At 47.4% G+C, this 25198-nt stretch overlaps 2 protein-coding genes across 2 annotated transcripts in view; one reads left to right on the forward strand and one right to left on the reverse strand.

Moving 5' to 3' along the window:
* Positions 1 to 2857, reverse strand: part of wdfy3 (WD repeat and FYVE domain containing 3) — a gene marked incomplete at its 3' end in the record, with an annotated part of 41080 nt that extends 38223 nt beyond the window's left edge. The window contains exons 1-2 of the mRNA XM_084439587.1: positions 2648 to 2857; positions 342 to 465 (exon numbers count right to left, since the gene is read on the reverse strand). Of these exons, the coding sequence (XP_084295713.1) occupies positions 342 to 465; positions 2648 to 2827 (304 nt within the window). The 5' untranslated portion in view covers positions 2828 to 2857. The remainder of the gene's footprint in view (positions 1 to 341; positions 466 to 2647) is intronic.
* Positions 2858 to 10790: 7933 nt separating this feature from the next.
* The window catches only part of fras1 (Fraser extracellular matrix complex subunit 1), a gene marked incomplete at both ends in the record, with an annotated part of 162135 nt that continues 147727 nt past the window's right edge, over positions 10791 to 25198 (forward strand). The window contains one exon of the mRNA XM_084439588.1: positions 10791 to 10827. Within this exon, the coding sequence (XP_084295714.1) occupies positions 10791 to 10827 (37 nt within the window). The remainder of the gene's footprint in view (positions 10828 to 25198) is intronic.

Here is a 25198-nt window from a genome sequence, read left to right on the forward strand (position 1 = left end):
TTTGATTGTGTGTGTGTGTGTGTGTGTGTGTGTGTGTGTGTGTGTGTGTGTGTGTGTGTTTCGGTGGAATAAACTCCTCTGTGAGCATCAACATCAACTCTTTTCCAGCATTTTTTGTGAAACTAACCACACAGACTAATACCTTCGTAGATTTCTATGGTTCTGGCTGTGATGGAGAACTCAGGCCTACCAATGCTGCTTGGACATCAAGACCACCTTAAGGCATCACGGCCAATCCCGGCCCAGTCCAGGTTGGAGCATTACAGCCAATCCCAGGCTACCTGTGGATTTGTTGGCCAATCCCAGCCTACCTGTGGATTTGTTGGCCAATCCCAGCCTACCTGTGGATTTGTTGGACGCCCTGCGTCGGATCTCCGTCACCATGAGGCGGGACACCTGGGTGGTGAACTGCAGCAGGTCCGAGAACTTCTCCGTCATGGTGCTGGGGGGGGCGTTCCCGAACACCTGCGGCACAGAACCCAGGTCAAAGGTCATGACGGTTCCTGGCCTCGCTGGCTCCTGAGAAAGTTCCCCTAACAGGCTACTAAGGAGTGTGCGAGTGGCATCCATTATGGGACCTCCTCATTGACCATCTACGGACGCTATCAAAACCCTTGATAAGCAGTAAGTGGTTTAAGGCTGAGGTTAGTTGAATGTTTGTTGATCTGCATGTCTAGGTCGTATTTGACGACGGGAATATGTGAAGTGTTCCAGCTAGCACTAAGAAAGACGTCTGTCTGTTAGGAAGTAGCCTCGCGTGCATCGCTGGATACCAACCCACCCGTGATTAGAGACATACAGTAGGTTGTTGGGTTAGAGAGACAGTCACATACAGTAGGTTGTTGGGTTAGAGAGACAGTTTAGCTTAATTCCTGACTAATGTACAAGGATGAAAGCCTCCAGGTTGGCTGTACCTTCCAAGTACCCATTTGACATTTATTACTGAGTACGGAAATTTAAATACCCCCCTTCATAAGCTATGCAAGCCAAGCGGGCAATCGTCCAAATTGACATCCACCAGCTTCATACTGCCACCTGGCCCTTTGAGACAAGGCCAGGCCTGGATGATATCAGACTTAACAGGCCTCATCTTCCCCTTGTGATTGGGACAGAGCTGATTAGGTCACATAACACACACACACACACACACACACACACACACACACACACACACACACACACACACACACACACACACACACAAACACACACACACACACACACACACACACACACGTACAAACACACACGCACACGCACAAACACACACCTGCACGCACAAATGCGCAAACACACACACACACACAGACATACACACACACAGTGATGGGAGTGCTCTTAATTTTTGAACTTTCATAATTGCTTGCTCGGCGCCGCCGCCAGCCAATCAGCAGCGGTGTTTAGAGTCTCCTGGTACGGCGCTCGCCGTGACAAGAGGCTCCTCGCCGGCAGGGCACAACGAACAGGCCTCGCCCCCCCTGAGGACTTGCCCATCCTGTAGCCTCCATCCTTGCACTTATCATATGATTCATACTGCCATGTTAATTCTGGGCCCTGGCCATGTCAGCTTTTTGCCAATTTCAGTTTTTCGAAATCAAATATTGATTTGATGCCTGACGTAGACTAGGACTGTAGCCTCCAGGGTAGCTGATATAATCAATCAATCAATCAAAGCTTTATTTATATAGCGCATTTCATACCCAGAGGCAACACAATGCGCTTTACAGAGAACAAGGGAGGTGGGCAGACGACCCACCCCTACATATTCCAGAGGGAAGCAAAAAACCAGTAATCACCCGGGGGCCCGATAAGTGAGCTGTAAAAATTCTTCCCTGACCCCTCTCAACAAGGCGATCGAGCAAGCTCCTGGAGTATGTTTGTCTACCGGCTAAGAACATTTATAAAGCAATACATTACATTAAATTACATTTCAGAGTAAGAGAGGCTAAAAAAGCATCATAGGAGAGAGGGCATCCTACGGACATGCTTAAATAAATGTCGGCCAGCCTAAATGTTACAGGTCCAGCCTCCTCTATCACTGCTAATCACACAGCTTGGCTATGCTAACCCTATGCTATGCTATGCTAACCCTATGCTATGCTATGCTATGCTAACCCTATGCTATGCTATGCTAACCCTATGCTATGCTATGCTAACCCTTTGCTATGCTATGCTAACCCTATGCTATGCTATGCTATGCTATGCTAACCCGATGCACCGTAGGGCAAAACCATGTAATAGTCCTACGACATGCAAACATGTAGGGCCATGTATTCCTAGTACAGCACCTATCAATAATCTGGGATCAATCAATGTGATCTATCAGGCGGTGCTGGCGCCCATCTTCCATCGCAGGCTCAAAACTCACCTCTTCAAGAAGTACTACAATGATCCTCCCTCTTAAGCACCTATTGTATTTGAGATGACAATTCTTGCACTTTGCCTCCAGCACTAGATTATGCTCTTAGTCACTTGTTTTAGAAAGGAAATGCACTTGTGAGTTCTGGTGAGTAGTAGTAGGCTTTTACTACGTTAAATGCAATTATTGTTAGTCGCTTTGGATAAAAGCGTCTGCTAAATGACTGTAATGTAATATAATGTATAATAATATAATATTAATGTAATAATGTAATGTAATGTGCGTTACCCTGTTGAAGACGGGCAGCATCATGTAGAGCTTCTCCTCCTGCTCCTTCTGGGTCATGTGACGCGGCGGGTGGCAGAGCTCGGAGAACAGGCGCCTCAGGTGCATCAGGCCCAGCGCGTTGTCCTGGGGGCTGCACTCCTCCTGCCGCGGCCGCCCCATGATCCTCTTCACCATGTTCATCTTCGGCGGCTTCGTCAGGCCAAAGCCGGCCCTGGAGGGAGAGACGCGACCGGTGAACACATAGCTCGATGACGATGATGACGACGCACGAAAAACTAACGCCGGTCGTTAACTTCGGAGTGTCCCCCCCCCCCCTGAGATGACCCCGTGGTACCCTGCGAAAATGTATCCCATCAACCATCTTTAATGTCTCGATCCTGTCAGGAACAACCCCCCTGTCATAAACCACGCTGTATCAACGAGCACGTCGTCTTATCCAGGCACCAGCTGAACACACTAGCAACTCTGCTGTTGATCCATCTCACCCCAGAGCTGGAAAAGAGGCTTGGAGGTCATGATAGAGGAGACAGCAGAGGAGGTCAGGGTAGAGGAGGTCAGGGTAGAGGAGGTCAGGGTAGAGGAGGTCAGGGCAGAGGAGGTCAGGGTAGAGGAGGTCAGGGTAGAGGAGGTCAGGGCAGAGGAGGTCAGGGTAGAGGAGGTCAGGGTAGAGGAGGTCAGGGTAGAGGAGACAGTAGAGGAGGTCAGGGTAGAGGAGGGAGCAGACAGAGGAGGTCAGGGTAGAGGAGGTCAGGGTAGAGGAGGTCAGGGTAGAGGAGGTCAGGGTAGAGGAGGCAGCAGACAGAGACAAGATGGCTGGAGGGGTTTGAAGGGAAAACAGGGCACTGTGAAAGCTCACAGAGGAGAGACCAAAGGGAGGTTGACGACGGACGGAGAGAAGAGGAGAGAAGAGAGAACCAGAGGGAGGGGAGAGGGGGGCAGTGTGTCAGAGTCATCGATCGGCGTTTAACGAGAGAGACTGCCTGGATGTTAGCTGATACCCCCGGCGTCGAGTCTCATAGAAGACTCCCAAACTCCACGGTCGGGGGCAACATCACATCTGTCCAGTTTATTTTCTCCCCCCGGCCCAGGGCCATTTCCCAAGATCCCCTTCACCCGTCTCCTCGCCCGCGCATCGAGCCTAATGTGTGGTTCTGCAAGGACACTTCCTCACTGACCGTCTTTGTGTCAATGTCAAAGTCAAGGGCACACACACAGCTGCCATCTTAGGCTCGGCTATATCTTCGCATTTCTAGTTTCCATTTTGAGCAGTGGTTTAGTCTTTTACATCCCTTTTACCTGTGCTGGATCAAACATTGATCCATCAAGCATCCAGTGTCTCCTTTAAGCTCCAATCTACATACAGTAATAGGCAAGGCAAGGTAAGGCCTTCACTGGGAAGGGTAAATGAAAAAGTGATGCAGATGCAGCACAAAAGCTAACGCATCACTTGATTTCTTAAAGGAACAGTAGGGCTGGGTATCGATTCGAATTTCAAGAATCGATTCGATTCCGATTCACAAGGTTCAGAATCGATTATCACGATTCAATTCGATTCGATTCAATATCGATTCGGTTAGTGTTACTAAAACCTGTTTTTTTTTGCTGTAACCTTAATTACATGACTGCCAAGTTATGCAACACATCAATACTAGGGCTGGGTATCGATACTGATTTCCAAAAATGAATGAATGAATGAATCATTGAATGAATTAATGAACTATCCATTAAATAAAAGATCGATTTTGGGATTCATGAATCGATTCTGAATCCTTCTGTTTACCCTTCTCTTCTCTGTGCGTGCAGTAGGAAGAATTGCGACCCGTTAGAGCCGTTAGCCTAGGCTAATGTTTCAAATCCACTTCCAGTGATTGCAGCTAAGCTAGGCTAACGGCTCTCACTCCGACTACATTCTGTGGTAAAATAAGCAGCAAACATGAGTTTATAAAGGCATACTTTGCTGTGATAAATCAATCAAAAACTCCTTTACGAATGGGAGGGTCCGCCGAAGCCACGGATCATGTGATGTTCAACTGAACTGGCACGCTGTTGACACTTGTGTGCACCGTGGGATTTCCTTAACGTCCAAAGCTTCACTTCAGCTTCACTTCAGCTTCCCGAGCTGGGCTGAGGTGGACTGCTGAGGATCCCAGTTAAATTGCAATCCCTCTGAAGTGTGTCTAGCCAGCAGGGTAGTGAGGAGAGGTGACAGGCGGCCAGACAGTACCGAAACCCTCGTTCTCCCCGGGATAAAGTGTGTTCCTTAGAGCATTATTCCCACTTCATGGCCCCTAATTATTAATATAATCATTAATCCAAAGCCAGATCCGATCATTTGAGCACTGCTGGAGACCTCGGCACTCTAGAATGTGTTACTGACAGATCAGATATTTAGTGTATAATATAAGTTTATATATAAGTATAAGTTCTCCTTTCCTAATCCTGACCTTTGGCAAAGCAAGGCAAGTTTATTTGTAGAGCACATTTCAGCAACAAGACAATTCAAAGTGCTTCACATGAGACATTAAAAGCATCAAGACAAAGTGCAAGAAACACATAAAAGATCATATAAAACGAGATGTAAAAAAAAAGGACATTAAAACAAAATGGAGGAAAAATAAAACAATAAGAATAAAAGTTACAGTGCAGTGAATGAATAATTAGTGCAAACCCAAGCAGCCCAGGGCTAGCGAGGCCCAGCTCTGCAGGGCGCCACGTCAACCTACAGGATCGTATCAAACCACAAGAATCTCCAGAGCAAAGCATGGAGGTCAGGTGACATCAGTGTGGGTCCACTAGAACAAGCGAGGAGCAGAATGGAGTGACTCGGCCTACCGTCTAGCAAAGTCCTTTTCCATCCAGATTCACTGCGGCCTCTCTTTGAACTCACGTTCCTACCGTCTCCCTCGGTATGGTCATCTAGAGAAGCTGAGAGCAGAGCCTGAGGATTTTACTGCAGGTCGATAGCCTGTCATATGCTACATTTTATAACAGAGTCATCCACAAATGTTACGTCTTTTGCACAAAAGCTTGTTGTTGAAGCTTGATTTTATCGTGCATCATGTGTCTTGCATGCTATGTTTCTGTCCTGTTAAATTTATCCTGTCATTTGCAACTGTGTTTTTGGCATGGATTCTGGTGCTAATAGAAGGCGTGGTGCTAGCTTTGGCTAATTGGATTGCTTAACCTAAGGCTAGATCTAGGTTTCCCTCAGTATCAAAACGGATTTTCTTGAGCTGACGTTTTTTTGTGTTGTTGTAGTCCTCATTATTTAGCTGCTGGGGATTTGTCGAGGCGTATCAACGCAGGAAATCCCCAGAAGTGCAGACTTGGTGAACATGCTTTGTTTACATGGAGCAACTATAGTCAAGGAAAACACTTTTTTCTTAATTGTTTTGTGGGTGTCTAGTTGTTGAGCCTAAATGTTGTTCTAGGGTGGAATTCTTTAAAGGCCCTATAAGGAGTTTCGAGAAGTGAGTTTTCCGCCCAAAAAGACCACATTTCCCATGAGCCTCGTAAACCTTAGCTACCTGAGCCGGGTGTTTTGAAGACAGAACGATGGCCACCGACGAGGTAATTACAAAGGTCTTACTAGTAACGTTACTTTTGACAATATATAACGGTATATATATGCTCGCGCTGTCTCTTATCGGCGGCGTAGGCTACTGTAGTAAATCCTTTCGTCATTCCAAGGAAGTTCTGAACGACCCGACCTTGAGATAATAATCTAAAAATAAACTACATACAAGAAACAACATTTGTCAAAAGTGGACACATAAACAAGTGTGGGTAATGTAGATTCACCCACATTAAAATGAGACTGTTTCGTAACCAAAAATAAACTCCTCGGGTCCCTTTAAGTAGGATTTAGCCTACAAACAATGATTATGGCCTGGATGAGACTCATCATGAGGGGGCTAAGTAAGGTCATCGCACCCAAAATGTAGGCTAAGCCTAACACTTAAGATATACAAAACAAATCAAAATAAAACAAAAATTCTCAAAGAGGATACCCACAGCTGCATTGAGGGTTCTCTAGTCTACTACTCACACCAAGACTTTAAAAACAAAACTCATTACAGAGGTGTATTTACACTTCAGCTGTGGTCGGTCTGTGGTGAGAGACCCACCCTTCCTGTCACCTGACTGGTCAGAAACTCATAACATGTTAGTCATACATGCTCTTAGCTTAATACAGAGTTCATCTAGAAACTTCTTGACAGTCTCATTTGAAGTTGACGCTATTGGCTACTCTCCAGCCTGGCACAGCTCATTCTATCACATAAAACAAACTAGTGTGTAAATAATTACCAGTCTAGTCCAGTTGATAAGCAAAATAAAAAAGAAAGGTTTGTTTTTAGAGTACAGCCAAGAAAATGTACTTTACTTTCTAGAGCCTACTTCTTTTTTTATACAGAGCATTTCATTTCCTGTCAGACCCAAATTCACGTTCACGGTACAAACATTCGGAACTAGAAACTACTAGGGCATCAGCTTTGAACAGTTGTGAAACCCTGTACAATGTGACCTGCCTTTAGCTAGCACTAATATCAACGGAAACTCTGTAAGGAAGTGGAACCCAAGTCACACCAACTGTTTTGTTAATTAACATGTTTTGGTCCCAGGCACAGTTTGGTGAGATTCCAAGCTGATAGACTACAATGCGTTCGCTGTCTGTGAGTGATGTCCCTCGAAGCAACCTTCCTTTTCCAAACCTTACCAGCACTGCTCGTCTGCGATAACAGCACCCACCAATTCTACAGAATAGGCCCAGCCTATGTTTATGCCAGAACAACAAACACACCACAGCTGCAGATGGTGATAAGAGTAGGCCGAGATGAGGAGCATGCTTAGTCACTGGCTCTTCTGTGGAGTTTCGTCTCTATAGCTGTTGTGGCCGGTAGAAATCTAATATGAGACGACACCTGGGTTAAAGTGTGTTCATGGATAAGCCAGTCTCCCTCCGGCAGGTCCTGACAGAGCAACAGCAAAAAGTGCTCTTCATCAACGTGAACTTTCATAGGCGCTAGGGTAGTCTCTCTCCAGAGTCTCTCTGAATCGCTGCGGTCTGCATGCTACATAATAGAATCTGTGACTCTGCATGCTACATAATAGAGTCTGTGACTCTGCATGCTACATAATAGAATCTGTGACTCTGCATGCTACATAATAGAATCTGTGACTCTGCATGCTACATAATAGAGTCTGTAGCTCTGCATGCTACATAATAGAATCTGTGACTCTGCATGCTACATAATAGAGTCTGTGACTCTGCATGCTACATAATAGAATCTGTGACTCTGCATGCTACATAATAGAATCTGTGACTCTGCATGCTACATAATAGAATCTGTGACTCTGCATGCTACATAATAGAGTCTGTGACTGCATGCTACATAATAGAGTCTGTGACTCTGCATGCTACATAATAGAGTCTGTGACTGCGTGCTGCATAATAGAATCTGTGACTCTGCATGCTACATAATAGAATCTGTGACTCTGCATGCTACATAATAGAGTATGTGACTCTGCATGCTACATAATAGAATCTGTGACTCTGCATGCTACATAATAGAGTCTGTGACTGCATGCTACATAATAGAGTCTGTGACTCTGCATGCTACATAATAGAGTCTGTAGCTCTGCGTGCTACATAATAGAATCTGTGACTCTGCATGCTACATAATAGAATCTGTGACTCTGCATGCTACATAATAGAATCTGTGACTCTGCATGCTACATAATAGAATCTGTGACTCTGCATGCTACATAATAGAATCTGTGACTCTGCATGCTACATAATAGAATCTGTGACTCTGCATGCTACATAATATAATCTGTGACTCTGCATGCTACATAATAGAATCTGTGACTCTGCATGCTACATAATAGAATATGTGACTCTGCATGCTACATAATAGAGTCTGTGACTGCATGCTACATAAAAGAGTCTGTGACTGCATGCTACATCATAGAATCTGTGACTCTGCATGCTACATAATAGAGTCTGTAGCTCTGCATGCTACATAATAGAGTCTGTGACTGCATGCTACATAATAGAGTCTGTGACTATGCATGCTACATAATAGAGTCTGTGACTGCATGCTACATAATAGTCTGTAGCTCTGCGTGCTACATAATAGAGTCTGTGACTCTGCATGCTACATAATAGAGTCTGTAGCTTTGCATGCTACATAATAGAGTCTGTAGCTCTGCATGCTACATAATAGAGTCTGTGTCACTTCGCTGCCCCAGCTTGTTTTCTGAGGGCGGGTCTTGGGGTCAAAGTTGAAAGAGTGACAGCGGGTCGTAGCAGCAATGAGAGAATGGTTTGAAAATGGGCTGCAGGGTTGTAAAAATGGGTGGGAGCACCCGATCGTGTCGTTGTTACTGATTGGTAGCCCGGGATTTTGAGAGTGACCCATGAGAGTTCTTACACTGACACACTGTGTAAGCTACGGGTCTGGGACACCATGCTGACAACTTGTTTTCAAGTCCTGGTGTGATTGGTAGCCTCGGGATAGCCTAGACTACTTCCTCACCTTCACCAGGCCTACTGCGCAGGCGCTGACTGACGTCCGTGACTGAGTGAGTGAGTGACTGAGTGACTGAATGAACGAGTGATTGTGACTGAGTGAGTGAGTGAGTGAGTGAGTGAGTGAGTGAGTGACTGTGACTGAGTGAGTGAGTGAGTGAGTGAGTGAGTGAGTGACTGAGTGACTGAGTGACTGAGTGACTGAATGAGTAACTGAATGACTGAGTGACTGAGTGACTGAATGACTGAGTGACTAAGTGACTGAGTGACTGAGTGACTGAATGACTGAATGATTGAGTGACTGCCTGGCCCAGCCTGCTGTCAGTGCCACAAGAAAAATAGTACATAATATGAATCTACAAATTTACTTGAAAAGCCAATTAATATTTTTAAACAAAGCTAATATGAATCCTCAGATCATAAACACAGCCCTCAACAAAGCCCTCAAATACTGCACAAATAAATCATAATGATAACAATAACAATAATTATCATTGTTATTATTATTAAACCTCTTAGGCCTATTTATAAAGCAATTTAATACAAAAGTAGCACAAATTGCTCAATGATGACTATAATAATAAAATAGGCCTAATAATAATGACTCAACAGTTTATCATGGCACGCATTCCAAAACTTAATAATTACGTTGGCATTAGCAGAAAGACCCTTAGGTAGGAAACTAGGAGAGTAGGAAACATAAGAAAGACCCTTAGGTAGGAAACTAGGAGAGTAGGAAACATAAGAAAGACCCTTAGGTAGGAAACTAGTAGAGTAGGAAACATAAGAAAGACCCTTAGGTAGGAAACAAGGAGAGAAGGAAACATAAGAAAGACCCTTAGGTAGGAACCTAGGAGAGAAGGAAACATAAGAAAGGTAACAAACTCTCACTAGTCAGTAGAACCGCAACTGTACAGCCTAAATGTGAAGGTACACTATTTTCTCAAAACGACGGTGTTCACCATTAATGCAACCTGTTCACAAAAGCCTGATCATATTGTTTAATGTAGGGTTCATTGTAATTTCATAATCCCTAGTTTAACAGTTTTCTCCATACCGCTGCTTGTTCCATTTCAAACAGGCTCTTCTTCCTCTACGGCTTTAACAAGAGCCTCATGGTCTCTGCCCCACACTGACTCATCTCATTTCACAATGCAAAAGATGTCACTTAGAAACCGTCAATCCCAACCAACTGTGGTTTTTGGGCTCAAAATGATCTGACGAGGTGCTGGACACGACAGAAGCCTCCCGAGCACAAAAGGGTCCAAATATTTACGGCGCTTTGGAAAACCGGGCCACACATCTGACAAACATCTAGCCCAGCCAAGCGCAACCGCAGGGCTATAAAACGTACAAGATGTAGCCGTGTCCTCAGCAGAAAGGACACGCCGCTTCTGTTGGGGTTGAACGGAATCCCCCGAACGCCACAGACCTGGTCAGATCCAGCCAAACTCAACCGACCGAGTCAGCAACGCTCTGGACGCCACAGACCGGCTCAGATCCAGCCAAACTCAACCGACCGAGTCAGCAACGCTCTGGAAAGGAGAAGAAATCCCTCGTGAAAAGCAGAAGCACAGATGACTGACTTGCTTCGTAGTTACTTACTAAGAGATGACGGTTATAACCCCCTCCCTGTGCACGGTCCCTGGTAGGCCTAGTTCAATGCTGTCTATATTAAATGGTAAATGGACTGCACTTATATAGCGCTTTTCCACCTTAGCGGCACTCAAAGCGCTTTACAATGACCTCTCATTCACCCATTCACTCACACACCAATGGCGGTAGCTGCCATGCAAGGTGCTAACCTGCTCATTGGGAGCAATTTGGGGTTCAGTGTCTTGCTCAAGGACACTTCGACATGTGGACAGTCGGAGCTGGGATTCGAACCACTGACCCTTCGATCACTGAACGACCCGCTCTACCAACTGAGCTACAGCCGCCCCCATTACCTTCTAGGAAGACACAACGAGCCATGAGAAACCACTGTGAGCTTATTTAAAGGACAATGCTCGTTTTTGACAACCTGGACCTTATTTACGACATATTATAAGACGTTTGACTCACCGAGATCACTTTGGTGTAGTTCGGAGGTCTGTAGAAGAAATTTAAAATCCAGCGCGAGCCAGTATATCCATGTAATGGCGGTGGTGGGGGCAACGAGAATGCAGTTTCTAAAAATCTATTTTCTGCCGCGAAACGGTTGTTTTCATCAATCTGTCTTGATGAATCGCTAGTTGTGCTTACAAAGAGAGCATAGGCCTGTTGTGGTATTTCACATGCCTCTGTAATATGATCTTTAGAAACGTCTTTAGACACGAAATAGCTTCCTCACTTGCTCCAGCACGCATGCGCACAGAGCATTAGTGCTGGAGCAAGTGAGGAAGCTATTTCGTTTCGAAAGACGTTTCGAAAGATCATGGCATGTGAAAACCACAACAGTTATGCTGTATGTAAGCACAACTAGCGATTCATCCAGACAGATTGATGAAAACAACCGTTTCGCAGCAGAAAATAGATTTTTAGAAGCTGCATTCTCGTTGCCCCCACCACCGCCATTACATGGATATACTGGCTCGCGCTGGATTTTAAATTTCTTCTACAGGCCTCCGAACTACACCAAAGTGATCTCGGTGAGTCAAACGTCTTATAATATGTCGTAAATAAGGTCCAGGTTGTCAAAAACGAGCATTGTCCTTTAAAGCCTTGTAGCTGTTATGAGGATCTCAATTGATCTTATTCACAAGCCTGGTACTGTAGATCTGTCTGTAGCTGTTATGAGGGTCTCAATTGATCTTATTCACAAGCCTGGTACTTTAGATCTGTCTGTAGCTGTTATGAGGGTCTCAATTGATCTTATTCACAAGCCTGGTACTTTAGATCTGTCTGTAGCTGTTATTAGGATCTCAAATGATCTTATTCACAAGCCTGGTACTTTAGATCTGTCTGTAGCTGTTATGAGGATCTCAATTGATCGTATTACAGCCTGGTAGTGTAGATCTGTCTGTAGCTGTTATGAGGATCTCAATTGATCTTATTACAGCCTGGTAGTGTAGATCTGTCTGTAGCACATTCTAGTGTCATGGTTCCCAGCAGTGCTAAGGTGAAATGATGGGATACACAGCCTGGATGTTTGCACACTCACCACTGCATCCCCCAACACTGACACACACTTGGTCTTCAAGGAAAAAGTGCCTTTTTGTGCCATCTGGTAGGTTATGTTAAGTTTAAACTGTTTTAAAACAATATCAATCAATCAATCAATCAAAGCTTTATTTGTATAGCGCATTTCATACCCAGAGGCAACACAATGCGCTTTACAGAGAACAAGGGAGGTGGGCATACGCCCCACTCTCTACATATTCCAGAGGGAAGCAAAAAAACAGTAATCACCCGGGGGCCAGATAAGTGAGCTGTAAAAATTGTAAAAAACCCTGACCCCTCTCAACAAGGCGATCGAGCAAGCTCCTGAATAAATTAGAAAACGTGGATGACGGAGAAATGTTACGCGTGACATTTCTGTCTGAAAAGTTCCTCGTTTTAGAAATGGATTGCTCAGAGTCACTGAGGTAGGCTGAGGGAAGTGAGGGTGCTGAGGAAATCAGCCTGGTCCAGAACCCAGTGGGATCGAGGCACCAGGCCGGGATGAAACGTCCTTGGGTTCAACAGTATAATTACCTAGGCTATAACAAAAAAAAGACCTAGGCTACAGTCATGAATGGACAATATGTTGGTCAAAACTGAGATTTGATCCATTATTTTAGCATACAAATTTGTCTCAACTGTTCAGAAGTGACAGACGATGAGATTGAATGGCTTTGTCCAGGAATGCTACCATTCACTAGACTGTACCTGGTTGAAAGACAGAGCACCAGGAAATCCAAAACAATGTTGTGAATTAGGAGGTTTTGTTGTTGTTTATAATACCATGACATGATCAAGATCAAAATGCTTCCTTGTCTGAAGAGAGAATACCCACAATCCATTTAGAGAATTCAATTGACGATGGTCAACAATCATGACGTAAGCTAACTAGTTGGTCCAGGAAATAGGCATGAGAAAGGGAAGTGGATGGTGGGTCAGCGAGAGAAAGAGTAGTTGGAATGTTGACTCCTCAACCGACTTCTTGCCCTCCAGTCTTTTCAAAGCATTCTCTTAAAGGGATTCAAAGCATTCTCTTAAAGGGACGCCAGCTTCAATGAGTGTCTGAAAGAACGGAGTTAGCACAAACCCCTTTGAGCTTGAGGATTTGCCCTGGAAAAGCCCAGACAACTCCTCAAAGGCCCGTGGGGTTCCTCTGGGGAGATCTGTGAGGTAATCACAGGAATGCGTCTCTTCTCAGACGCCAAGAGGCCTGGGAACTCCTCAAAGAAAGAAAAAAACTGGAGCTGACAAAAATCTGCTGATTACAAAAGATGTACAATCAATAGCCTAGACTAGATGAGACACTGAGTTTCTCTACCTCAAATCTGACACTGTTATAGATTTATTCTAACAATTAAGAAAAGAGTAGTCGAGAATGCCAAGGTTCATATTTGCAAGTCCAAGCTGGTTACTTTTATTCCAAATAGTTTACGAGTTTGCAAAGTCAGGTTCAAAGAGAAAGGAACATCCACCAAGAGCAAGATTATCATGAAAACAGAGCATTATAAACAGTGAGGGTGTGACCATACCTGCATATATGCAAATACCTCACTAGCCAATTATCAGCGAGTAGGCTAGTTCTGAGGGTCAACAGCTGAAGTAAATATTAGAGATCAAAGATAGCTGGTGAGATCTCCTGCCATAAAGCATGGTATAGGCCTGGGGATAGTTGGATCAGGGGGGTAGTTGGATCAGGGGGGTAGTTGGATCAGGGGGGTAGTTGGATCAGGGGGATAGGTGGATCAGGGGGATAGTTGGATCAGGGGGGGGTAGTTGGATCAGGGGGGGGTAGTTGGATCAGGGCAATAAACAGAGGACAGCTGCTCACTTTATAAGACAGGCCTATGACAATGTCTTGAGCAGAGAATACACTCATTTGAATTGATCCATTACAACACCGAACATTGAACATGTCTCTGAGCAACAGACTGGGTTCAGGTGGATCTGCACCTAAGCCTGATTGCATAACGAGCAGACAAACTAATCAGGATTATTATTATTATTGTTGTTAAGAAAAATATTATTATAAATATAGTACTATTGTTATTAAAAATAATATTATGTATATAATGTATTTTGTTAAATATATATTTTACTATATAAAATGAAAAATAGGCATCTAAAATACAGTATGGTAAATAGAAAAGTAACACACTTGTTGTTGAGTACAAGTCTACCTGGTTTTCCAATCAACTAGCGAGTTGCGCCACATGCCTACGGTGAGAGCCAAGACGGCGTCTCCAGATCCACACATCCAGAAGAGACACACACGTACCTCACTGGATTTCTATTAAGGCCTTAAGTCAACAACGCCTGGAGTGTCACACTACATCCAGTCTGACTTCCATCATAATCATTTTTCTATCAACACGTTCGTGTTCCACGCCATGTAGCTGAGGCAGCCGCACACAACAAAGCTACTTGTCAATCATGTGCTTTGGTCAGCATCCCTTGAAATGGACTGACAGACTACAATGAATTTCAATATACCTTGGTGGATTCATGATGAGAATAAATCAAATCACTTCAGGCCTTATTAAGAATTTTGACATTTCAATTAGTGACCCTACACTCAATTTGTATTCAGATTCAAATTTCCCTTCTGGGGATTATTAAAGTGTATGCTACCTTATCTTGCAATATGAGAAAAGTTGAATGAAGCCTTGAATTCAGGTTAAACTCTCTTCTTCCCAACTGTAATCACTGAACAGCAACACCCTTCTATATGTCCATTTCACATGGGGCTCTACGTATGAAGTCAATCTGTTAGACAATGAGCAAAACAGGATTCCTCCATGGCTTGAGTGCCTTGGGCTTGCACCCACTGTGCACAAATAACTACGGCCTAGGTGGTGATCTGAAGAAGGAAGTATTGTATAAGAATGACACAAAATTGTCTCAGAGTCTGTGAAATTCCAGTAGCCTTGTGCCTCAAAACCTGCCTCTCTACTCCAAATCTGAGCTTGTTTAGAACAATGTCAGCCGTGAGCATCACACAAGCGGGCAACACAAAAATACATCATTTTAAAATCCCTCAATATGTGTACAGGCTAAATTCTACATCTCCAGCTCCTTCCGTATTTTTGAAAAAGTCACTGAAGAATCGAATGGTCTGAGTGACAGATGATTCATACGAGCTGCTTCATACAATCCTTTCACACTTGCACAAGTTGCACAATTTCACTAGAAAGCCCTGTTGTTACCCAGGCACTGAACAAGCCATTTCGCGTCGACCGTCGGCGCAAACGAAGCCGCGATGGACAGCAGCACACCGCGCGGTAAACAAGCCCTAGTCGCCGCGGAGACGAGCTCATCACCTCGGAGACAAGCTCATCGCCGCGGCGTTGTTTCCATACCTAGCGCTCCCCCGCTGCCCTGCCAGCATCTCAAGATGTCGCCGCGGGAAACCGGATGACCCCTCCGGCTCCTCTTGACCTCACCTAACAGGTTGTGGATAGCGAGCGAGGAGGAGGAGGATGACAGCTAAGCGTTCTCCGCTAACAAAAACACATCGGTGCAGCAGGAGCGGGAGCAGGCATGGCTCTCTGCTGGCAGCGCTGGGGCTTTGTGTGCCAGCGTACGGTGTGTGTGTGTGTGTGTGGCCTGCAGGGACTGGCACAGCTGATCCCCCCCCGTCACTAGCCTTGCCACACGGGTGGGGTGCGGCGTGGTTGGCAAGCGGGGCAGTGGCCTTCATCACACCAGGACAGGAACGTACCATCTGGGCTTCAGAGCGGGGGGGGGGGAGTCGGGGACATGCACAACTGCTACCTACAGCAGGTGACATTAAAATGAACAGAATAATGAGACGTTTTCTCATTAGTTGTGCAGGGAGAGGTTAACAATATTTCCATCCAGTACTTCCGGCAATTTGAAAGAGGATATGCTAGATTGGACATTCGAAGACAAAGGTTGGCCTAGCCTTAATTCTGATTTCTGAAAGAGATATTCATGCGTCTAGCTTAGTTTACAACTGACACCCACGCTATGGAAATGAGAGAGGCTGGGTGGATTATGACACCTGAGAGAACGCAGGCCTGTTCTCTGACTCCACACTGCCTCTAACCTGGAACTGGGATGCACAGGAACTATGTCAATTGAGTGAAATCAAACACTTTCTTTTCCTCTCAGATCAGACCATTCTACAGGGATGAAGCAAGTGAATGTACTAATGAAAGACTGACAAGGCATTGGGTGAACAGAATTTCATCTAGGGAGGTTAACACACTAGGGTTGGAAAAATCCTGAAAATAATAATACACAAAAATATTGCAATATGCTTCTGGCCTTCACTACAGGATTTGATGTAGGCCCACTATACAGATTTCAGATATCTTTGGACTTTACACTTGCCCCTTCTATGTGTCTCTATTAGACTGTGACTGAAGGAGATGTTAATTGATGTGGTCACTGTCAATTAGCCTGCTAAGGGCAATTTCGATCTAATTGGAAGGACAATTGAGACACCTCATCTCAGAACTGTTCCATAAGACTGCAGATGGCTCCCAGAGAAACATACTGAGCAAACTAAACCAAACATTAACCAGCCAACTTCATATAATTGCCTGTTTGTTTTTTTTAATCCAAGGAAAACATAGGCCTACTGTAAACTACAAAGCCTGCACCAGAATATTGTTTGGTAATCATGCAACAAAATAGTGTGGATATTTATGATGGCAACTCTTGGCAGTACTGCAGAGTTGTGGTTTTGGAAATGGCCGCCGTTAATTTCCCCGTTCAGTAGGCTACCACGTTCCTGGGTTGCAGCACGTCTGATTTGAGTTAATCAGCTGTTTATGTCACACTGGTGGTGATAGAGAGGATGAACCCAGGGTTCTGAGAGCCACATGGTGGAGTGTGGAGGTTCTAGGGTTCTGCGAGAAACAGAGTGGAGTGTGGGGGTTCTGGGAGAGACAGGGTGGAGTGTGAGGGTTCTGGGAGAGACAGGGTGGAGTGTGGGGGTTCTGGGGGAGACAGGGTGGAGTGTGGAGGTCATGGGAGAGACAGGGTGGAGTGTGGAGGTCATGGGAGAGACAGGGTGGAGTGTGGAGGTCATGGGAGAGACAAGGTGGAGTGTGGGGGTTCTGGGAGAGACAGGGTGGAGTGTGGAGGTCATGGGAGAGACAAGGTGGAGTGTGGGGGTTCTGGGGGAGACAGGGTGGAGTGTGGAGGTCATGGGAGAGACAGGGTGGAGTGTGGAGGTTCTGGGGGAGACAGGGTGGAGTGTGGGGGTTCTGGGAGAGACAGGGTGGAGTGTGGGGGTTCTGGGGGAGACAGGGTGGAGTGTGGGGGTTCTGAGAGAGACATGGTGGAGTGTGGGGGTTCTGGGGGAGACAGGGTGGAGTGTGGGGGTTCTGAGAGAGACATGGTGGAGTGTGGGGGTTCTGGGGGAGACAGGGTGGAGTGTGGAGGTTCTGGGAGAGACAGGGTGGAGTGTGGAGGTTCTGGGGGAGACAGGGTGGAGTGTGGAGGTTCTGGGGGAGACAGGGTGGAGTGTGGAGGTCATGGGAGAGACAGGGTGGAGTGTGGAGGTCATGGGAGAGACAGGGTGGAGTGTGGAGGTCATGGGAGAGACAGGGTGGATAGTGGAGGTCATGGGAGAGACAGGGTGGAGTGTGGGGGTTCTGGGAGAGACAGGGTGGAGTGTGGGGGTTCTGAGAGAGACAGGGTGGAGTGTGGGGGTTCCAGGAGAGACAGGGTGGAGTGTGGAGGTCATGGGAGAGACAGGGTGGAGTGGGGAGGTCCCAGGAGAGACAGGGTGGAGTGTGGGGGTCATGGGAGAGACAGGGTGGAGTGGGGGGGTTCTGAGAGAGACAGGGTGGAGTGTGGGGGTTCCAGGAGAGACAGGGTGGAGTGTGGAGGTCATGGGAGAGACAGGGTGGAGTGGGGAGGTCATGGGAGAGACAGGGTGGAGTGTGGGGGTTCTGGGAGAGACAGGGTGGAGTGTGGGAGTGTGGGGGTTCTGGGAGAGACAGGGTGGAGTGTGGAGGTCATGGGAGAGACAGGGTGGAGTGTGGAGGTTCCAGGAGAGACAGGGTGGAGTGTGGAGGTCATGGGAGAGACAGGGTGGAGTGTGGGGGTCATGGGAGAGACAGGGTGGAGTGTGGAGGTCATGGGAGAGACAGGGTGGAGTGTGGGGGTTCTGGGGGAGACAGGGTGGAGTGTGGGGGTTCTGAGAGAGACATGGTGGAGTGTGGGGGTTCTGGGGGAGACAGGGTGGAGTGTGGAGGTCATTGGAGAGACAGGGTGGAGTGTGGAGGTTCTGGGAGAGACAGGGTGGAGTGTGGGGGTCATGGGAGAGACAGGGTGGAGTGTGGAGGTCATGGGAGAGACAGGGTGGAGTGTGGGGGTTCCAGGAGAGACAGGGTGGAGTGTGGAGGTCATGGGAGAGACAGGGTGGAGTGTGGGGGTTCTGGGGGAGACAGGGTGGAGTGTGGGGGTTCTGGGGGAGACAGGGTGGAGTGTGGAGGTCATGGGAGAGACAGGGTGGAGTGTGGGGGTCATGGGAGAGACAGGGTGGAGTGTGGGGGTCATGGGAGAGACAGGGTGGAGTGTGGGGGTCATGGGAGAGACAGGGTGGAGTGTGGGGGTTCTGGGAGAGACAGGGTGGAGTGTGGAGGTCATGGGAGAGACAGGGTGGAGTGTGGAGGTCATGGGAGAGACAGGGTGGAGTGTGGAGGTCATGGGAGAGACAGAGTGGAGTGTGGGGGTCATGGGAGAGACAGGGTGGAGAGTGGAGGTCATGGGAGAGACAGGGTGGAGTGTGAGGGTTCTGGGAGAGACAGGGTGGAGTGTGGAGGTCATGGGAGAGACAGGGTGGAGTGTGGAGGTCATGGGAGAGACAGGGTGGAGTGTGGAGGTCATGGGAGAGACAGGGTGGAGTGTGGAGGTCATGGGAGAGACAGGGTGGAGTGTGGGGGTTCTGGGAGAGACAGGGTGGAGTGTGGGAGTGTGGGGGTTCTGGGAGAGACAGGGTGGAGTGTGGAGGTCATGGGAGAGACAGGGTGGAGTGTGGAGGTTCCAGGAGAGACAGGGTGGAGTGTGGAGGTCATGGGAGAGACAGGGTGGAGTGTGGGGGTCATGGGAGAGACAGGGTGGAGTGTGGAGGTCATGGGAGAGACAGGGTGGAGTGTGGAGGTCATGGGAGAGACAGGGTGGAGTGTGGGGGTTCTGGGGGAGACAGGGTGGAGTGTGGGGGTTCTGGGAGAGACAGGGTGGAGTGTGGAGGTCATGGGAGAGACAGGGTGGAGTGTGGAGGTTCTGGGAGAGACAGGGTGGAGTGTGGGGGTTCTGAGAGAGACAGGGTGGAGTGTGGAGGTCATGGGAGAGACAGGGTGGAGTGTGGGGGTTCTGGGGGAGACAGGGTGGAGTGTGGGGGTCATGGGAGAGACAGGGTGGATAGTGGAGGTCATGGGAGAGACAGGGTGGAGTGTGGAGGTCATGGGAGAGACAGGGTGGAGTGTGGAGGTCATGGGAGAGACAGGGTGGAGTGCGGGGGTTCTGGGGGAAACAGGGTGGAGTGTGGGGGTTCTGGGAGAGACAGGGTGGAGTGTGGGGGTTCTGGGAGAGACAGGGTGGAGTGTGGAGGTTCCAGGAGAGACAGGGTGGAGTGTGGAGGTCATGGGAGAGACAGGGTGGAGTGTGGAGGTCATGGGAGAGACAGGGTGGAGTGTGGAGGTTCCAGGAGAGACAGGGTGGAGTGTGGAGGTCATGGGAGAGACAGGGTGGAGTGTGGGGGTTCTGGGGGAAACAGGGTGGAGTGTGGGGGTTCTGGGAGAGACAGGGTGGAGTGTGGAGGTTCCAGGAGAGACAGGGTGGAGTGTGGAGGTCATGGGAGAGACAGGGTGGAGTGTGGGGGTTCTGGGGGAAACAGGGTGGAGTGTGGGGGTTCTGGGAGAGACAGGGTGGAGTGTGGAGGTTCCAGGAGAGACAGGGTGGAGTGTGGAGGTCATGGGAGAGACAGGGTGGAGTGTGGGGGTTCTTGGGGAAACAGGGTGGAGTGTGGGGGTTCTGGGAGAGACAGGGTGGAGTGTGGAGGTTCCAGGAGAGACAGGGTGGAGTGTGGAGGTCATGGGAGAGACAGGGTGGAGTGTGGGGGTTCTGGGGGAAACAGGGTGGAGTGTGGGGATTCTGGGAGAGACAGGGTGGAGTGTGGAGGTTCCAGGAGAGACAGGGTGGAGTGTGGAGGTCATGGGAGAGACAGGGTGGAGTGTGGGGGTTCTGGGGGAAACAGGGTGGAGTGTGGGGGTTCTGGGAGAGACAGGGTGGAGTGTGGAGGTTCCAGGAGAGACAGGGTGGAGTGTGGAGGTCATGGGAGAGACAGGGTGGAGTGTGGAGGTCATGGGAGAGACAGGGTGGAGTGTGGGGGTTCTGGGAGAGACAGGGTGGAGTGTGGAGGTTCCAGGAGAGACAGGGTGGAGTGTGGAGGTCATGGGAGAGACAGGGTGGAGTGTGGAGGTCATGGGAGAGACAGGGTGGAGTGTGGAGGTTCCAGGAGAGACAGGGTGGAGTGTGGAGGTCATGGGAGAGACAGGGTGGAGTGTGGGGGTTCTGGGGGAAACAGGGTGGAGTGTGGGGGTTCTGGGAGAGACAGGGTGGAGTGTGGGGGTTCTGGGGGAGACAGAGTGGAGTGTGGAGGTTCCAGGAGAGACAGGGTGGAAGTTTTGGGATTGTTGACGGACCAGGTGGGAACCTTGAGGATCGTTCTATTCTATAAAAATTACATCTGTGAAAGACAAGCCCTAATCCTGAAGAGATTATCCTGTTTTGTTTCCTTGCTATATTTTAAGACAATGTTGGCTTAAGGGTGAATTGAAGGGATGTGTTTATGTCTTAGTGTGTCAAATGAACAATGCATCCTGTATCCTGTATTTACATACTGCAACCTGCAAAAGAAGGTGACTCTGCAGAAGACAAACACCTCTCCCTCAGTCATGGGCTCGCTTTGTCATGTGAAGAATTGCAAACAAGCACATGTAATTTATCAGGCCACAAATTAAGGGAATTGTGTTTCATTGTGAAACTACAAGAGATCCTCCAGGTGATGACCGCTGGTGCTGCTAGCCTGTGTGTTATATTATGTGACATGGGTGAACACTATTTCATCTAGGGAAGTTAACACACTAGGGTTGGAAAAATCCTGAAAATAATAATACACAAAAATATTGCAATATGCTTCTGGCCTTCACTACAGGATTTGATGTAGGACCACTATAGACTTCAGATATCTTTGGACTTTGCCTGCCTTCTGTGTGTCTCTATTAGACTGTGACTGAAGGAGATGTTAATTGATGTGGTCACTGTCAATTAGCCTACTAAGGGCAATTTCGATCTAATTGGAAGGACAATTGAGACACCTCATCTCAAAACTGTTCCATAAGACTGCAGATGGCTCACAGAGCCTAGGCCAGACCTATTACCCATATAATTGTTTACTTTGACTAGTGGTGATAAATATTATTTACTTTGACTAGTGGTGATAAATATCACAATCAGTGTTCGGTAGGCATTATGCACTGAGTGGTTCTAAATGGGGACATGGTCTAACAACAGTGGCCTATGTCACAAAAATTAAATAGTTACATATACAACCATAACCTGTCAATTCCCAAGATAGTTCAGTAGCAATTCGGGACAGTTGCCTAATCTCGTTGGTTGATTTTATTTTTTATTTTTTTTTGCATTTAAAGCCCCTGATGCCATAGTCCATCATATTTGATTGCCGCTCGTCTGATGTCTACCAGTGGAAACGTTGATAGAGAAACAATCATGTCGCAATGAACAATGCCATGTCCAAGACAGTGACTTCGTTAACGTATCCACACAATTAGATATGCACACGATCTCAAGCGAATAGGTAGCAGCGATTCAGTGAGAAACAAGAGATGGAGATAGTAGAGAGAGATGGAGATAGTAGAGAGAGATGGAGATAGTAGAGAGAGATGGAGATAGTAGAGAGAGATGGAGATAGTAGAGAGAGATGGAGATAGTAGAGAGAGATGGAGATAGTAGGTCCTGTCCTCATCATCTCTGCACAACAGCGACCAGAACAGCGTTTTAGCAGCTGTAAAATAAAATACCTAAAATAAATAAATAATAAAATATAAATAAATAAATAATAAAATAATAAAATAATAAAATAATAAAATAATAAAATAATAAAATAATAAAATAAATAATAAATAATAATAATAAATAAATAATAAAATACCTTTCACACAGCTAACAGCCAGCTAACCACCCTGAATACTACGCACCCTATCATCCAATATGGGCTATAACCTGGAGAAAACAACGGATTAATAATCCATCACATATTGAATATCAATATTAGCTGTAGAATCACTCGATCTGGCTCATAACGAGCCTGCTGACGGACAAACCCGACGCTGAATTTACATTGAAGAAAAACGACCCTGCCTGCCCCCACTGTTAGCCATACCTGACTAGCTAAGGTTAGCTGACAAGCTACCAGTCATTCTCCTGGACACCTCCACCCTGGCCACAACACCACACCCACACACCAGCCACATTCAAGAGGAACAGCAGCTGGATCCTGGGTGTTTTTACTGACATGCTAATGTGAGCTAACTGGTTATAACGTTCCTGGCTGGCTAGCCGCACGGGCTATCTTAGCACAATGCTAACCAGTCATGTATTTCGGGTTAGCCTGGCTAACAGTCGTCTACTCACCAGGAACTTGTGTTCGCTTACGGCTCCTGAGATTATTCCAGCAGAACAGTTGAGGGTTAAATCTGTCACGTATCAAGAGCTCCTTTCCTTGCCCTCTTTCATCCATATATCACAAATGATGCCATGATCCCAAAGTGGTCGCTGCACCTCATCCTGCTGGTGGCCATCTTTAATCCTCCACATCCAAACAACAGCAGCTCATCTCGTCCCAGCGGGTCCCGTCCCAGCGTCCGGCGGCCGGGATCCACACCTCAAACACAGGGGGGGATGCTGCCACCTGCTGGACAGATTGCATAAAAGCCCTGGACACTTCTCATTTTTGATCTAATTGGAAGGACAATTGAGACACCTCATCTCAAAACTGTTCCACAAGACTGCAGATGGCTCACAGAGCCTAGGCCAGACCTATTACCCATATATTTGTTTATTTTGACTAGTGGTGATAAATATTATTTACTTTGACTAGTGGTGATAAATATCACAATCAGTGTTCGGTAGGCATTATGCACCGAGTGGTTCTCAATGGGGACATGGTCTAACAACAGTTTTGGAACGCTTATATTAGGCCTATGTCACAAAAATTAAATAGTTACATATACGACCATAACCTGTCAATTCCCAAGATAGTTGTGAATAGCTGTGTATTTTTGCTGACATGGTAGCTAATGTTAGCTACACTTCTCATTTGTTGTGCGTGGCTGTAAGTCAGCGCACCATGTATAGCAAATGTCAGGTTGTCCCTCCCTGGCTCCCTTCCCTTGTTGACCTGCAGTTCTATGTTGCTACCACAAGAGGCAGTGGTCCCAGAACCTGCAGTTCTATGTTGCTACCACAAGAGGCAGTGGTCCCAGAACCTGCAGTTCTATGTTGCTACCACAAGAGGCAGTGGTCCCAGAACCTGCAGTTCTATGTTGCTACCACAAGAGGCAGTGGTCCCAGAACCTGCAGTTCTATGTTGCTACCACAAGAGGCAGTGGTTCCAGAACCTGCAGTTCTATGTTGCTACCACAAGAGGCAGTGGTTCCAGAACCTGCAGTTCTATGTTGCTACCACAAGAGCATTTACCGTTTTCAGCCACAGGAGGGCAGTGTCTGTTGCATAGCAACAGACACTGTAACCGTTCCCACGGGTCCGGAGCGGCGCGGTTTGAGCACGGTATCGGTTCGGCACGACAGTGGAAATAAGGCTACAGCCAGTGGTTCCAGAACCTGCAGTTCTATGTTGCTACCACAAGAGCATTTACCGTTTTCGGCCACAGGAGGGCAGCAGCAGGCTTAGATAGACTGTTCCTTGTTCAGTTTCAGCAATTCAATGAGTATTTGAGTTAGGCTATTTAGTTTATTTGTGTAAGTATTTCTGTTAGTTATACATTATATTTCTTTATAATTTCAGGTCAAATAATGTGTATAAAGGATTTAAAAAGTAGTAATACTGTAACAATACTGAGGAAAGCGTGCGTGCTCCTCTCACTTAAGAAACTGGGCTCCACTGCCCCCGACCCAATATGATGCGAGGGGGCGGAGTCTCGCCACCACACCACGGACCCCACAACTAGAGACACAGGGTCTTCACTGGTGGGGGCAGGTGGGTGGCCCAGAGAGGGGTCCACAGCCCACGACCAGCTCTGACCTGAGGGGGCGGAGTCTCGCCATCATGCCACTATCCACGCCACAGATCCCACAAATCAGCCCCTGAGTGGGCTAGAGACACACTTGTCTTCACCGGTGGGGGCAGGTGGGTAGCCCAGAGAGGGGTCCACAGCCCCTGACCCAATATGACACGAGGGGGCGGAGTCTTGCCACCACGCTACTGTCCACGCCATGGACCCCACAAATCAGGCCCTGAGAGGGCTAGAGAAACACGGTCTTCACCGGTGGGGGCAGGTGGGTAGCCCGGAGAGCGCTCCACTGCCCCCGACCCAATATGACGCGAGGGGGCGGAGTCTTGCCACCACGCCACGGACCCCACAACTCAGCCCTCGAGTGGGCTAGAGACACAGGGTCTTCACTGGTGGGGGCAGGTGGGTGACCCGGAGAGAGGTACACTGTCCACGAGTCTGGAAGAGCTGGTGGTGGGACTTACACCAACGGTACATTCTGAATGGGGGGAGGGGGTGATGGTTTTTGTGCCATAATAGCTGTTCTAGGGTCCCAATATCTATCAGTCGAAAAGGCACTGAGAAAATC

This window comes from Borostomias antarcticus, assembly GCF_949987555.1.
Source record: "Borostomias antarcticus genome assembly, chromosome: 6".
In the NCBI taxonomy this organism is placed as follows: domain Eukaryota; kingdom Metazoa; phylum Chordata; class Actinopteri; order Stomiiformes; family Stomiidae; genus Borostomias; species Borostomias antarcticus.